Source organism: Babylonia areolata, chromosome 35, assembly GCF_041734735.1.
Source record: "Babylonia areolata isolate BAREFJ2019XMU chromosome 35, ASM4173473v1, whole genome shotgun sequence".
NCBI classification, from domain to species: Eukaryota; Metazoa; Mollusca; class Gastropoda; order Neogastropoda; family Buccinidae; genus Babylonia; species Babylonia areolata.
Window position 1 is genome coordinate 17,811,264 of NC_134910.1, and position 15,619 is coordinate 17,826,882.

The window sequence follows — 15,619 nt, forward strand, 5'->3', positions numbered from 1 at the left end:
GGCAGTGGTGATGTGCTGTGTGATGTGACAGAGGAAGGCAGTGGTGATGTGTTGTGTGATGTGACAGAGGAAGGCAGTGGTGATGTGTTGTGTGATGTGACAGAGGAAGGCAGTGGTGATGTGTTGTGTGATGTGACAGAGGAAGGCAGTGGTGATGTGTTGTGTGATGTGACAGAGGAAGGCAGTGGTGATGTGCTGTGTGATGTGACAGAGGAAGGCAGTGGTGATGGTTTCAGGGGAGACACTGCTGAGCCCTCTGGTGATGTGTGGCCCTCACGGCCTGCAGTTCAGGAAACCTGTGGAACTTCACCTGCCACACTCTGCCTCCCTCAACCCTCACAGCTGGTCCTTCGCACTCAAGTCCAGCGACTCTCCGTCAGGTCTGTTGTCTTACCTCAGCTGTCTTTTCTTCTTTTTTTCTTCACTGTTTTTATGTCAAGGTGAAGACACATCTGTCAGGTCTTGTAAACAAGGAAATAAGTAAGGACAGCGCAATGTTAGAACAAGTCACATGCTGTTCAGTTCCTGTCAGCATAGACTGGATAACACTTTGCTGAGTATCTTCATGTGTGACAACGTAATGTGAAAGCCAAACCATATAACTACCTCCATAAATTTATTATTCATTATTCTACTTGATACATGTATTCCCTTGGTAACAGTAAGACAGTTTTGCATAATACTATAAGTGTTTTCTGTTTCTTTGAGATTGTTTTACTTTTTGGGGTTCATATGTATGTGTGTATGTATGTTTGTGTGTGTGTGTGTTGGTGGGGGAGGCGGGGGGTTCTGCCCCATCATCTGCACCATTTTAGTGACATCACTCCAATGCCTTTCCTGGTCCCATGAGGTACAGTGAAGGTAAGACCCATGAAATGAGATTGGGACAAACATTATCAGGTGATTTTATTTTCTTTGAATGGGTGTGCACGTTATCTTTTATTTTATCATATCTTCTCACTTTATATTTTTTGAGAGATATGAATTGAATGTCTTGACATCCCCACATTTGTATTTTATGAAACAATATTCTAAAAATTGTTTCCATTCTTGGATTCTTTTATTTTCTTTCTTCTTGTCTTTTTTGCTGTCTGTTAATGTGTAAAATAGTGAAATGTCACAATGTGAATGAATTTTTTTACCACCCCCAACCCCTAACCCCCAAAAAAGAAAAAAAGAAAGAAAAAGAAATAAACACATACACAAACACTGTTTGGTATCTTTATTCAGGTCAGCCAACTCAGTGGCAGAACATGAACTTGGCAGGGTCAGAGGGCGTGGCTCAAGGACATGTCAATCAGAGCAGTGTGTCGGTTCTGGTCGACCATTTTTGATGTCATTGGCGCAGGAACAGCATGACAGAAATCTGGAACAGTTGTTGTTGGAACAGTTGGTGTGGGATTTCAAGAGGAGAGAGGCTGAGGGACTGCACAAAGAGTGTGTGTGGTGTGTGTGTGTGTGTGTGTGTGTGGTGTGTGTGTGTGTGTGTGTGTGTGTGTGTGTGTGTGTGTGTGGTGTGTGTGTGTGGTGTGTGTGTGTGTGGTGTGTGTGTGTTGTGTGTGGTGTGTGTGTATGGTGTGTGTGTGAGTGTGTGTGGTGTGTGTGTGTGTGTGTGTGTGTGTGTGTGTGGTGTGTGTGTGGTGTGTGTGTGTGTGTGTGTGTGTGTGTGTGGTGTGTGTGTGTGGTGTGTGTGTGTGTGTGTGTGTGTGTGTGTGTGGTGTGTGTGTGTGGTGTGTGTGTGAGTGTGTGTGGTGTGTGTGTGTGGTGTGTGTGTGGTGTGTGTGTGTGTGTGGTGTGTGTGTGTGTGAGTGTGGTGTGTGTGTGTGTGAGTGTGTGTGTGTGTGTGCGCGTGCGTGCGTGTGTGTGTGTGTGCGTGTGTGCGCGTTTGTGTGTGTGTTTCTCTGATAAAACATTTTACTGTAAGTGATATGAAACAAAGTGCATGTGAATGTTTGCATGTGTATACATGAGTGTCATGAATATCTCAGTGCCAGATTGTCTGCATTGGTGTTTGTTTTCTTTTTGGATTTTTGACAGGTACTGATTCTTCAATTGTTCAAGGAATATGTACTGTTGTTGATGTTCTCCAACATGTCAGAGATTGCTGAATTCATCAGAACATGTACATTTTCATATTCTTCTTCTTTCTTGACATCTGGTAGATTGTGAAATGGTTCTGAACATATATTCTTCAGAAATGTTTCTTTTTGTTCAGGATTTCATTCAAATAAGCAATCACTGTTGAAATGTACAGAACATGCGTATTTATTGTTGCTTTTTGTTATATATTTTTCAATGCATTTGCACTCTCACATGTTCTTTGGGGGGGGGGGGAGGGGTTCTTTTTTTTCCCCCTCACAACTAATAGATTTGCATATGCTCTCTCACGTATTTCTTTTTGTTCTGTTGTGTTTTTTTTTCTTTCTGACAACAAATACATTGTTAAGTTGTTCAGCAAATGTGTACTTTGTACTTGTTGGGACTCAGAATAGAATGTTTCTCTGTCACCTGCGAGATTGTCAAAGTGTTTGAAACATGTAATTATTTGTTGTTGTTGTTTTGTGTGTATGTGTGTGTGTTTTGGGTTTCTTTCTTTTGTTTGTTTCTGCTCATCTGTTGTTTTGGGGTGTTTTTTTGTAACACATTTTCTCCAGCCCCTCAAAGATGGTAAAATTGTGCAGAACATGTATAACTCAGACAGAACTTAACTCAGTACGGCCAGTCCTCTCTTCTCTACACAGACCCCTCAGATGTCCAGTGGGTGTCTCAATGACCCAGCTTTTAGCTTCCGTCGTCAGAATTGTGGTATTATTTGTCAACATTCACCTCTTCAGTATAAGAGCCCTCCGCTTGCAATATTTTGATGGTGGTAATTGGGGTGAAACGCTGTTAACGTCGTCTCTTTTGCCGTTCGTATGGAAAGAGTTAAGACGTTTTCATGATTATCATATTTCAAGGCACACATATGAGACAGTGTTTTAACCTTTTCATGAGACAGTGGAAACTATTTGAGAAGTTCCTGTTCAGGTTTTATTTTATTGAGATATGATCTATAAAAAAGAAAAAAAAGAAACATAATAATTGAAGCTGAGACATGAAGAATTAAAAAAAAAAAAAAAAAATCATGGTTGTGTAGCAATTGAAACAGGTCATTTTATGAGTATTTTTCTGTTGGAGTATCTGCTCCAAGACAATCATTACTGCTGGACTGGTCTCAAATACTTAATGTAGTGTGTTATGGAAGGAGCGTGAATATGAAATGATAAAGATGTGCTGATGATGATTAATGGTGTATTCTTTTGAAGGTATTTTGTGCTGTATTGTCAGTGTTGAATTTCTGTTGGTGTTAATGTATGTTGTGGTATAAGATGGTGTAGCAAGTTTTAATATATATATATATATATATATATGTAGCTGTTTTATGAAGAAAAAACATCAGTTGTACTGGGCTTTGCCAGGGAGTCTGTGTGGAAGAGACACAGGCAGTGTGGAGGATGAGGAAGGAGACTGACTAGTGAGACTGACTGATGGCCTGAAGGCATGGTGCAGACTGACTGACGGCCTGAAGGCATGGTGCAGACTGACTGATGGCCTGAAGGCATGGTGCAGACTGACTAGTGAGACTGACTGATGGCCTGAAGGCATGGTGCAGACTGACTGACGGCCTGAAGGCATGGTGCAGACTGACTGATGGCCTGAAGGCATGGTGCAGACTGACTGATGGCCTGAAGGCATGGTGCAGACTGACTAGTGAGACTGACTGATGGCCTGAAGGCATGGTGCAGACTGACTGACGGCCTGAAGGCATGGTGCAGACTGACTGACGGCCTGAAGGCATGGTGCAGACTGACTGATGGCCTGAAGGCATGGTGCAGACTGACTAGTGAGACTGACTGATGGCCTGAAGGCATGGTGCAGACTGACTGACGGCCTGAAGGCATGGTGCAGACTGACTGATGGCCTGAAGGCATGGTGCAGACTGACTGACGGCCTGAAGGCATGGTGCAGACTGACTGATGGCCTGAAGGCATGGTGCAGACTGACTGATGGCCTGAAGGCATGGTGCAGACTGACTGACGGCCTGAAGGCATGGTGCAGACTGACTGACGGCCTGAAGGCATGGTGCAGACTGACTGACGGCCTGAAGGCATGGTGCAGACTGACTGATGGCCTGAAGGCATGGTGCAGACTGACTGATGGCCTGAAGGCATGGTGCAGACTGACTAGTGAGACTGACTGACGGCCTGAAGGCATGGTGCAGACTGACTGATGGCCTGAAGGCATGGTGCAGACTGACTGACGGCCTGAAGGCATGGTGCAGACTGACTAGTGAGACTGACTGACGGCCTGAAGGCATGGTGCAGACTGACTGACGGCCTGAAGGCATGGTGCAGACTGACTAGTGAGACTGACTGACGGCCTGAAGGCATGGTGCAGACTGACTAGTGAGACTGACTGACGGCCTGAAGGCATGGTGCAGACTGACTAGTGAGACTGACTGACGGCCTGAAGGCATGGTGCAGACTGACCAGTGAGACAGCCTGAAAGCATGGTGCAAGTTGGATTGTTGGGTTGGGCTTGGAGCTGTGACCCCGAGTCAGAGTAAGGGATTTTGCCATTTGTCAGACACACAAGTTTATCACATGGATGATCATATGGATCGGCAGTCCTAGAATGGGATATGTGTGAATTAAGTAGTGCTGATATTTCTGATTAATTTTAGAGTCTTGATGCCTGGAAACATTGGCTAAAAGCTGACTGGGTGCCAGAGAGCTCAAAGCTTGATGGGAGGCAGTCTGTGCAGCAGTCATGACGGAGACAGCTAACAACACCTGCCCTCTGTGGACATCACTTGGCCTTTTGGCATTTATAGAGTACATTTCTTTAGATAATCACTGGAAAAGAAACAAAACTAATCTCATGCAAAGTCTGTTCCAGAAATGATCAGAATATTGTCAAATGCTGAGATTTTCTGAAACAAGACTGGGCAAAACTCAGCTTACTTTCTTTTCATGTATTTGGTGGAGGCAGGAAACAATATGCTATTTCTTTCTGATGATAAAACCTGTTACATGGATATAAGCACAAAGAAAGAATGTATGTTGATGATAACTGATGACAATGGGGTACTTGAAAAACCTGGTGGATGTGGGACAAGTGCTGAACATGTATCCAGACATGGTAATAAGGCGTGTTGGGAATTTTTTACTTTTTCTTTTTTCATGCCATGTCTTCCGTTATTTCTGGTGTTTGTGTTGATTTTGGTGACTTTGTTTCTTAATGTTGATGATCCGTTACTAGATGTTTTGTTTCTATGGCTTTGCTCAGTGGTTTTGTTGAGAGTTTTGATATTGGTGTGTGTGTGTCTGTGTGTGTGTGTTCCTGAAAGTTTAATCTGATTTATTCACACTTTGCTCCCAGGTGAAGCAGCATAAATGAGCTCTATGCAATCCTATGCAAAGACCAAAGAGGTTACTTGGGTCAATTTTTTTTTCTTCTTCTTTTCATTTTTTGTGTGTGTCTAACTACCTATAAAAAATATTATACATGACACTTGTAATGTCACTCTTACAGAGAGTTGGCAGCTGTTTCACTAATTTGCACTGTACCTGTTGCTTGTAGTAACATCTTGGTGTGTGTGTGTGTGTGTGTGTGTGTGTGTGTGTGTGTGTGTGTGTGTGAGAGAAGATTTTTGCTTTCTGTGTGTGTGTGTGTGTGTGTGTGTGAACATTTTTGCTTTCTTCATGCCAATGTTTAATGATAAATCAATTCAAAACACACCCAGCAGATATTCACACCATCCTATAGCAGTGTATATATATATCTATATATATATATATATATATATATATATATATATATATAAAATATTTTTGGTTATTGTTAGTTTTAAATATGGAAATATAGGGAAATACAGAACTGTACATGCCCAGGTATATAGAAGTTCCATTGACTTACATGTACTCTTTACATGTGTGTGTGTGTGTGTGTGTGTGTGTGTGTTCATGTGTGAACTGTGTGCCCTCTAGCCCTCAGAATGTAGTCAACTTTTGTGAATGTTAGCGCATATCTTCAACTTTTAACATCTGTTACAAAGAGGGTAAATATGTTTCCAATCTTTTAGTTTTATTGTTGGCTGCAAAGAGGGTATAATCATGTTGACAAGATTTTAGGCATTCTGTGCTGATGTGTCATCATGGATGTAAAAGCGTAAACATGTCATTGCTTTCTGTGTTGCAGTGTCAGTGTCACTGTGATACATCGCTGTAATCATGGCCATGGGTGACATTGACCTGGTTTTTTTCTGTACAGTTTCTCCATAATAATTACCCTGGAACATTTACTGCATATTATTATGGCATAATTATTACCCTAGAATTTAGTTAGGGTTATTAATTCCATGACTTTTTTTCCCCTGTTTTCATTAGTGTATGAGTATAAGTGTGCTTCAGGAACATGAGATGTACTGCTCTTTCCTTTTATATCATGTGACATAAGATTTGACATGTGCTTTTTGGAATTTTTTGATAAACACTCAGTGAAAGTGATTTTTTCTCAACATTTTCTAACTAAAAATAGTGCTTGAAAATGCTCAAATTTTGTCAGTTAATCGCCCAGAAGTTTATGAAGTGTTTTATCCCACCTCTAGTTATTTATGCTGAGTTGAAGGGTCCAACAAGCAGTTTGGTTAATCAGGATTCTATGCCCAAGCACTGCTTGAATGTGGGGTGGACTGAGTTAAAGCATGGTCCTTCCCTGCACATTCCCTGTCCTTTGTTGTTGTTTTTTGTTGTTGTTTTTTTCTTTCTCAAGGCCTGACTAAGCGCGTTGGGTTACGCTGCTGGTCAGGCATCTGCTTGGCAGATGTGGTGTAGCGTATATGGATTTGTCCGAACGCAGTGACGCCTCCTTGAGCTACTGAAACTGAAACTGAAACTGTTCTGAACCAGTTGTGAAGGACAGGGTGAATAGCATTAGGCATCTCATTGGTGACTGCTGGATAATAAGAACACAGTGATGTATTGATAAGTGGGTTTTTGTGTGTGTGTTGTTATTGTTCTAATCAAGAAAATAAAGGCATCTGTTATTAGTAATACATGTGCTGGTAAGTTTTTGAAGGATTCTGTCAGTATGTAAATCAGTTGGTTTCAATTCCATAATCATAGGTATACTGGCTGGCATCATTTACATGTTTGATGCTGTCATAATGATGATTAGTGAGTCGCTGTGTTTGTCTTCCCCCTCCCTTCGTGATTGTGGGACGAATTCTATTTATTGATATTTATTTTTCAAAATGTGTTTAGGTGTTTTAAAATGCATTCTTTATACACATGGCTTTTGGAAAGATGGTATAAACATGTATGATTTTAAAATGTCATGGGTTTATATCAGTTTTTATATAATATGTCATAAGGATTCTATGGAAGCTCTTTTTTATTGCACAGAATGATTAAACTGACTGTTTATTGTACAACATGACTTTAAAACAAATTAATTTTTATTCTATATTTTTTAAAGTATATACTCAAGTCCTTTCATTGTGCAAGATCAAAAATAGATAAATGTTTTATCAAGTTTTTGAACACAGCAACTGTGCAGTGATAAGTGCTATCCTTCAGTAAAACCTTTCATCATATGCACATATTACATTTATAAAAGGTATTGTTCAAACAAAATTATTGATGAACTGTTGTGACATTGATTATGTGTTGCATGTTTTGTTCATAACATGACCTAACAAAGAACGTGTACTGGGTGGATGAAATATGTGTTTGTCAAGTGTTGATTCCACACCTTTGACTATCTATTTTTCTCCCCCACGCCCCCCCCCCCCCCCCCTCCTGCCCATTCTCTGTGCTTTTTCCACCTTTCATTTAGCGTCTGTTCAATTCAAGTGATGTTAGATGTGTAACGTGTGTGTGTGAGAGAGAGAGAGAGTGCATACGTGTGTGTATATGTGTGAACTTGTGTGTGTGTGTGAGTGTGTGTGATTGAGAGAGATATTGAGGTGTGGACTGCTTAACATGTGTTATTTTACAATGTGAATTACAAAACTGAAAACAAGTGGATCAGTCAAAGGAGGATATCAGCTAGGCTCTTAATCAAATGTTCAGAAAATTTGTAGAGTGAATAGTCATTTAAAGATATGTTCAATGGATAAGGTTGCCTTGGAAACAGGATAATTTATATGCTTTTAAATAAAGAGACACTGGACATGAAGTGAGTGCATTTCTTTCTTTCCACAAGAACATTTTGTTTTCGCTGTATATACAAAGAGCATTCAAACGGAATCTGTAGACAAAACTAGTGATATGTCTGGAATGAAAAAAACTATTCACTGTTTTCAAACTTTGCAACATTTATGCACTTTTTGCTATATTGACACTGGATTTTGAAGTCTTTTGTTGAACTGGTCAATATGTTTTCTTTATGTTCATAATATTCTCTTAAGTCTAGTGGGATGTTGATTGGGATTGACCACTCAGAACTTTGTGCGTGTCTTCTGGCAGCGCAGTCAGCCCACTGCTGGAGCTACAGGCTAACACTGCTACCTCTCATTGACACACAATGAACTGAGTGGTGGATTGTAATTCCTGTTGTTTGAATGTGTGACAATTGTATCATTGTAATTCCTGTTGTTTGGTTGGATGATATTTATGCATGTAGTTATAAAACTGACTTTGAATCAACTTTATGAGTTCTGTGTATTTTATTACTGTACCATATAATTATGCAAAACGCTGGAAATTGTTTAGGATGATGACATGAGCTAAAAAGCTTAATGTTTGTTTTTTCAATAGATAAAGAGAAAGGGAGACCATTTTCAATCATATATGTGCTGTTTTGATCAAGTTCATGTTGGTATAATTCAAAGCCCTGACTGGAGTTTTCTGTTTCATTTTTACCTTCATCCATTAGCAAATATCATCGGTGTACTGAACTTAAACCGTGTCTTTGATAAAGTTTTCAGAAGATCTGCAATAAGTTTGTTGAATAAAATAGGAGCAATTACTGAACCTTGAGGCAGATCCTTTTGCAGAGGCCTAGTTTTCAAATATGTACTTCCTGGCCCTATCTGGATTGATCTGTTTGAGAGGAAGTTCTTGATGAAATGAAACAAATGTCTAGATACACCATCATTTTTCAATTCATACAAAAGTCGACTATGCCAAAACTGAATCTATGATTTCCTTACATAAAAAACATTGCTTTTCATGTTTTTCACAGAAGTGAAGTATTTTTCTTAATATTTTTTCCATCAGTTTATACATGTTGGGTGTATATCGGTCTGTAGCTATTTTTGTCAGTTTTTGGTTTTCCATGTTTATGAAATGAACTAAAATAGATTGTTTCCATTTTAGTGGTGTACCCACAAGGTGACCATCATTCCAGCATTTCTGTAAGTAAAAAAACCCCAACAAAACATGTGTAGAACATTTTTCAAATTGGGTAGCGAATGTGACATTTCATTGGAAATTCCTTAAGAACAACTGATGTCTTCTTACCACCAGAACTGGAGACACACTCTTTAACTTCTTCAACAGTAATTGGGGCATTGATGATTATTTTGAGCAGTATCTGGTTCTTGCTATGTTTTTTAAGTCTTGCTTCTCTCTGTACTTGTGTTGTTTTCCAAAAGTCCACATTTACAGTTATTTACTGCGAACATCACTGTAAATGCTTCAGATTCCTCAAAATTAGAAGGCAGTTCTGGGTCATCATCTAACACTTCTTTGTTACAAAAAGTGTTCTTTTTTGGCTTGTGCATCTGCCCTGTTGGCTTTGTTTTTGACTCTTCATTTCAAGATGATTTTCTTTGGATGATATGTTAAAGAAACTTTTAGACTTTGATTTCTTTTCCTTTTCCTCGTTTGCTTTCTTGCAAACTTCATTTCACCAAATATTACCTCTGTGTGCACACATGTATCAGGATGTATGGGACTGTGCTGGTTTGTCTATGTGTTATTTTACATTTCAAGCTTAGGAGTATTTTGAAATGTTTTACTTTCTTCAATCTGGTACCTGAATTTATTATAAACTATGCAAGTGTCACAATTTTTATATCTTTGTGATTTTACTCTATGCATGCATATTTGTTGATGTTCCCACCAATTTTCTTCTTCCTCTAACTGTTCATTAATGTGTAGCTCAACACAAACCCGAAGCAAAATCAAGATATTTTCACAGCATTCTTTGTCATTTGTCAATTCTGATGTGCACAAAGGTTTTCAACAATTGGGGGACAGTAATTTGTCATATAAAATAGTGTCCACATCTCAGTACCTCCAGAAAACGTTTGTGAAGTGATATATGCTGTCTTTGGAAAATATCCAAGGTTAGATTGCCATGATATCTGAAATGGGCAAATTTTGTTTATTTATTTTTTCAATTTTTTGAGTGTGTTTTGTTTCTTCAAAAAAGTTTTTAAATGATTTGTTTTCCCTCTTTTCTTTCTTTCTTTATGTTAATAGATCTGCTGATTAGAATCAGTATAGAAATGTTTACTTTGTTGATAAATCACACAAGATCAGAATAGCAGAGAGGCAGCTATTTTCAGCTTGTACTTCAAACTTTTTGGAAAGATTTTTCAGTCTCCACATTTTCTTGTTGGGAAAGAAAATGCAAACATTTCTGTAACACAACTGCTCGTTCAAATGCGTTCATGTTTGAAATAGTCTTATGTATATACTGATTGTCACACATTCAAATACTCTCTGTCTCTCTCTCTCACACACACACACACACACTCTCTCTCTCTCATGCATGCATAATCTAAACTGAGCGATGTCTTTGTTTTGCACCTGATGCCAGTCTTCCATTGTTATGTGCATTTCCATTGTTGTGTATGCCATGACCTGTAGAGTGCACAGTCAATATTTTGTTCACAACATACTTTGCTGCAAGAAACTAGGGCAGTTCTCCCCAGGTTGTGCATTTTTCAAAGTCGGGTGCCACGTTTTTATTCTTTTTAAATTTTTTTTTAAAATCTCTTTTATGGGGGCAGGGGAGGTGTGTGTGTGTGTGTGTGTGTGTGTGTGTGTGTGTGTGCGTGTGTGTGTGTGTGTATAAACTTTGAACTGCTTGCAGGCATATTGTTGCTGACATGCTGAAATAGATTTTCTTAACAGATTTTTTTGCCAGGGACACCCATTCCTTTACCTCTTTATTTTACCTTATTAATTTTTAACATGTGCTTAAAACATCTGCACCCAAGAGTTTGCTGTGTTGCCTTGTCAATCATACCATACACAAACTCAGTGGAGGAGGTGGTTTGTGTACGACTGGAAGAGCAGAGTTGAGGATTTTCCTGCTTCCAAGATAGGCATGCACATTCTGTCTTGTGGGTTGGAAAATGCATTGTAAGAACAGTATAAATTTCTGTTTCACTTCTTTTGGATACTTGGTATGTTTTGCATTTTCTTTGCCTCTCTCTCCCTCTGTGTGTGTGTGTGTGTGTGTGTGTGTGTGTGTGTGTGATTTCATGAAGTTGAGTAATGTTCTGATTGTACATGTATGAATTAGAAGTGCATTGAATCAAATGACCCAAATGAGAAGGAGAAAGAATCTTACCAATATCACCAATTAATAAAGCTGATTTTGTTCCAAGCTGGGTACTATCAGCCTAGAATGTGATGTGCAGGTCTGATGATATTATCATGTAGTGATGTACCCACTAGGTAATGGCTGCCATATTATTGTTCTTTCCATCATTAGTCCAGTAAATTCCAAGTATAACATCTGTATGTGGGTACATCCATATCAAAACAGTACTAAGCATTCCAAGTAAATGTGGTTGTGCATGGGATTGAATTTTTTGTTTTTATTTTGAGTATAATTATGCCGAGAACCTGTACTTTTAGAGTGAGTGACAGTCGTTAAAGAATCTTAACACAAATTACCATACAGTAAATCAGAGATAGAGAGAGCATGCATGCATGCTTTTGTGTGTGTGTGTGTGTGTGTGTAGAGGGAAGGGGGCCCAGGGTTTGCCTGTGTTGTGGGTTTGACACAGTATGATTCCTCCACTTGTGTCATCAACTGTATACCTGAACATCTCTTATGGTTTTCGTCTTAATTTTGAAGGTTAATGTACTGAATTTTGACAAAGATTCAGTCGCTTCATTTAGTGTGTAGCCATTTTGAAAGGTCAACAAAATCATTCAGACAACTTTTCATTCCCCAACCATGGGTAAGTAAAGATGGCGGTTTGAATCCAGTGTGGGTTTGTGTTGATATACTTAAAACTTATATAGGTAATTTCGCTTGATTAGAACAGTGGATTACAAGTTGAATGCCATTTGTCACATGCATGGTTTGCAAATCATACTAAAGTATTCATATGAATAGGTCTTCGGTTACAAAAATAGGAAATAAACAATTTACACTTTAGACCACTGTTTTTCGGATGGGGTCAGCTCGATACTCCCCTGTGTCGTTACTCCCCCGGTCCCTTTCAGAGCATGACCCGTTCGGTGTTGATGTGTCTGCGTTTGTACCAAAGATAATGATCAGACGTCGTCAGCTAGACATTGCAACGTTGTTCACGCTTAACAGGTCAAACAACACCAGCTGCTAGTAAACCAAACATTTGAGGAGATCATTTTGATCTCGCTACCATGATATGGGTTTGAAAAGGGAAGCACGCTAGTTGATCTGGAATGTGTACAGGAAACCATCACTCCCTTGACTGTCCAAGGACGTAGCAGCCCTAATGATGGCGTCATTAAAAGAAGGGAAATAAGTTTAGAAGGCTGAAGTTTCACATATTTGATCTGGAGTGGTATATCTCCGGACCTTTTTTCAGTTTTTGGCAAATTGTTCAGGATACTGATTTATGACTTGAAACACCACTCTCTACTGTTTTTTCCCTGGCAGTCAAGGGTTCAATCAACCTGATCTGACAAGGCAATGATCATGCTGCATCTCTCACTGTATTTCGATCTGCATGCGAAATATGTCGTTTGATCAAACCGACACAAAAAATATTGTGAAGACAATGAGAGCGTAGTGCCCGCGAGATGGATGAGAGTCTGTCGAGATTTAGATTAATCAAAACTTTATATCTCTGGCAGACATATTAATCCGATTCTGAAAACGACATATACATCGCTTCCTGATATATATATGTAAATAAAACATATGGACCAACTACCCTTTGAACAAAATATCAACCAACTACGATCCGCTGCACACATTCGTCTTTTTACCCGACGATAATACCCGAAATCGCTTCAGTACAAAAATTTTGGTATGGAAGCGAAGAATATTAATATTAATATGTTGAAATTGAGACGGCCGGAAGGAGAAAGATCTAGTTGTATTACGTGCATGAGGTTTGTTTTTGTCAAACGCTCGTGCAGGCCCTCCCTTTCAGGTGGGTTCGATGAGCACAGTGTCCCAACAATTGTTTGCCGTGTTGCTTGATATCCCACACAGTGTGTGTATGACGTTGGGTCACTGAAGGGACAAAATTCATAAAGCAGTGAAGGGGGATAATAGATAATAGGGAAAGCAAGACAATTTAACAATCTTTTCTTTCTTTCTTTTTTTCTTCAAAGAAAACTTTTTTCTTTCTATCTTTAAAGAAATATATATATTTGTTGCGGTCCTTCTTCCATTCGGCGAAATGTTCGCCACCAGCCAAATCTCTAAAATCAAGAATAAGAATCATAAGGGGAAATATGTTGTACAGCTCCATGGTGAGCTTTGGAAACGTGTTGTGTGAGGGATGGAATTTTTTTTAGACGGTGGGGGTTAATTTTCTGTGATTTCACACGCTGAGAAAGGGTTTACTCATTGTATACTTTGTACGGTTTACTGCACCTTATGGGAAACCATGTTATATGCACCCACACTGTTTATATGTACAGAAAATATGTTAACATACATTTTGATTTTACATAACAGTAAGTGAGTAAATCTTCAAAATTTCTACACTTTTAAATATCCCCCGCCCCCACTCTTCCCATTTTTATTCTATTTTGATTGTAATATTTGATTTGGACTATATTATTTTCAGCCATGCATATTGTAATTCCTTTGCATTGCTACATACCCTGGAAACATTAAACTGGATGAGATTATTAACGGTTTCTTATTTCTCTCTTAAACGACTTTGCAGTGGGTGAATGTACTCCTGTGTGTGTTCGAATGGTATAATATGTGGCGTTATGAGGTGGAGGTGGTGTGTGCGCGCGCGCTCCTTGTGTGCGTGTGCGTGTGTGTGTGTGTGTGTGTGTTGTACAATACGTACAGCACCCCAGTGCTTGAGTTTAAACGTTTCAGGAATGTGTGCAGGCAAGTAAAAGAGACATGCGACAGGTCTGCAATATTCCTAGTTTGTCCTGACAACCGACACTGAGCATTTTCTGCCTCTCGCCATGGAATTAGCAGATGACCCGTTTGTATACATTGAGGTTCATTGCAAACGGTTAAGATTGTCACCCATTGCAGACATTTCATGCGAAACAATTACCCATTTTCATATTACCACGCATGTTTTAGTATTATATATATATATATATATATATATATATATATATATATATATATATACATGTGTGTGTGTGTGTGTGTGTGATGGTATCAAATAGGCCTCCCCTCCCCCCATTCCTATTCTCTCTCTTTCCGTTACCCATGTCCACCCCCACCCCAACCCTCAACCCACACAGAGTCTACAACAACGGATGGTCAGGCTAAACCTATCCTGTGTAAATCAACTCCTCAATCATCTCTCAAATCTCTTTTTTCCGTCGAGTGTCTGTTGACAGGTTCACCCCCCTCCCTACCCTCTCTCTCCCCTTCACCCTCCACCCCCTTCCACTTCACTTTCTGGCTGTATCAGACCCGGCCTCAACATCCTCATTGTTCGTTGCTAAGCCGCCCCAAGTCTGTTAACGCCCTCTTGTCATTTGCATAAAAGCTCGCGACAGGCACGCGCGCGCACGCCACTCGGCAGAAGAAAACATCAACAAACAATGGAGACACTCCCACCCGTCAGTTTCAGACTGGTCGGGGTTTGACAGCGGTGTCGAGGGGAAAATGATACCCCACGTTGTTGTTATTGTTTTACCCGTAAGATGATTTTTTTCAGGGGGAGGGTGGCGGGTTATGTTTTTTGTGTGTTTTAACTGTATATGTTTGGACAGTCTTCACGACAGACGTGGCAGACAATCGTATGGGATATACGGCAAAGCTCAGACATAAAGAAAGAATAGAGAGAGACGAACAGACAGACAGACAGAGGGAACAAGCTAGATGTTCAATGATAATAAATTTTTGTCGCAAATTCAAAACAGCCCTTGTATTTATTTTGGTACATTTGAGATTGTTAGATATTGCCCAATTTACCAATTTGCACACTAAATGAGGACACATACCATAACTAAAAATAGACTACTGGTTTAAAAAAAAATCCATCATAAACTCCCTAACACTGCTCTAAGGAACTGCAAGTGTGTGTGCGCTAGCGTGCATGTGTGTGTACATAACTGTGCGTATTTACGTCTGTGTGTGTGAGAGAGAGAGAGTACGCGCACATAATGCGGTGTGTGTTAGGGTGAGGGGGGGGGGGGGGGGGGGGTGACGAGGGAGAGGGAAAAAGACAGAGGCAGACTGA

General features: G+C 39.7%; 1 protein-coding gene across 4 annotated transcripts in view; it reads left to right on the forward strand.

Moving 5' to 3' along the window:
• Positions 1 to 1,625, forward strand: part of LOC143278143 (tight junction protein 1-like) — a 71,864-nt gene extending 70,239 nt beyond the window's left edge. For 2 of the 4 annotated variants that reach the window (XM_076583172.1, XM_076583175.1), the window contains 2 exons: positions 237 to 380; positions 1,231 to 1,625. In XM_076583172.1, coding sequence (XP_076439287.1) covers positions 237 to 380; positions 1,231 to 1,334 — 248 coding nt within the window. In that variant the 3' untranslated portion in view covers positions 1,335 to 1,625. The remainder of the gene's footprint in view (positions 1 to 236; positions 381 to 1,230) is intronic. The other 2 variants (XM_076583173.1, XM_076583176.1) reach the window with 2 other exon arrangements.
• The last annotated feature ends 13,994 nt before the right edge of the window (positions 1,626 to 15,619 follow it).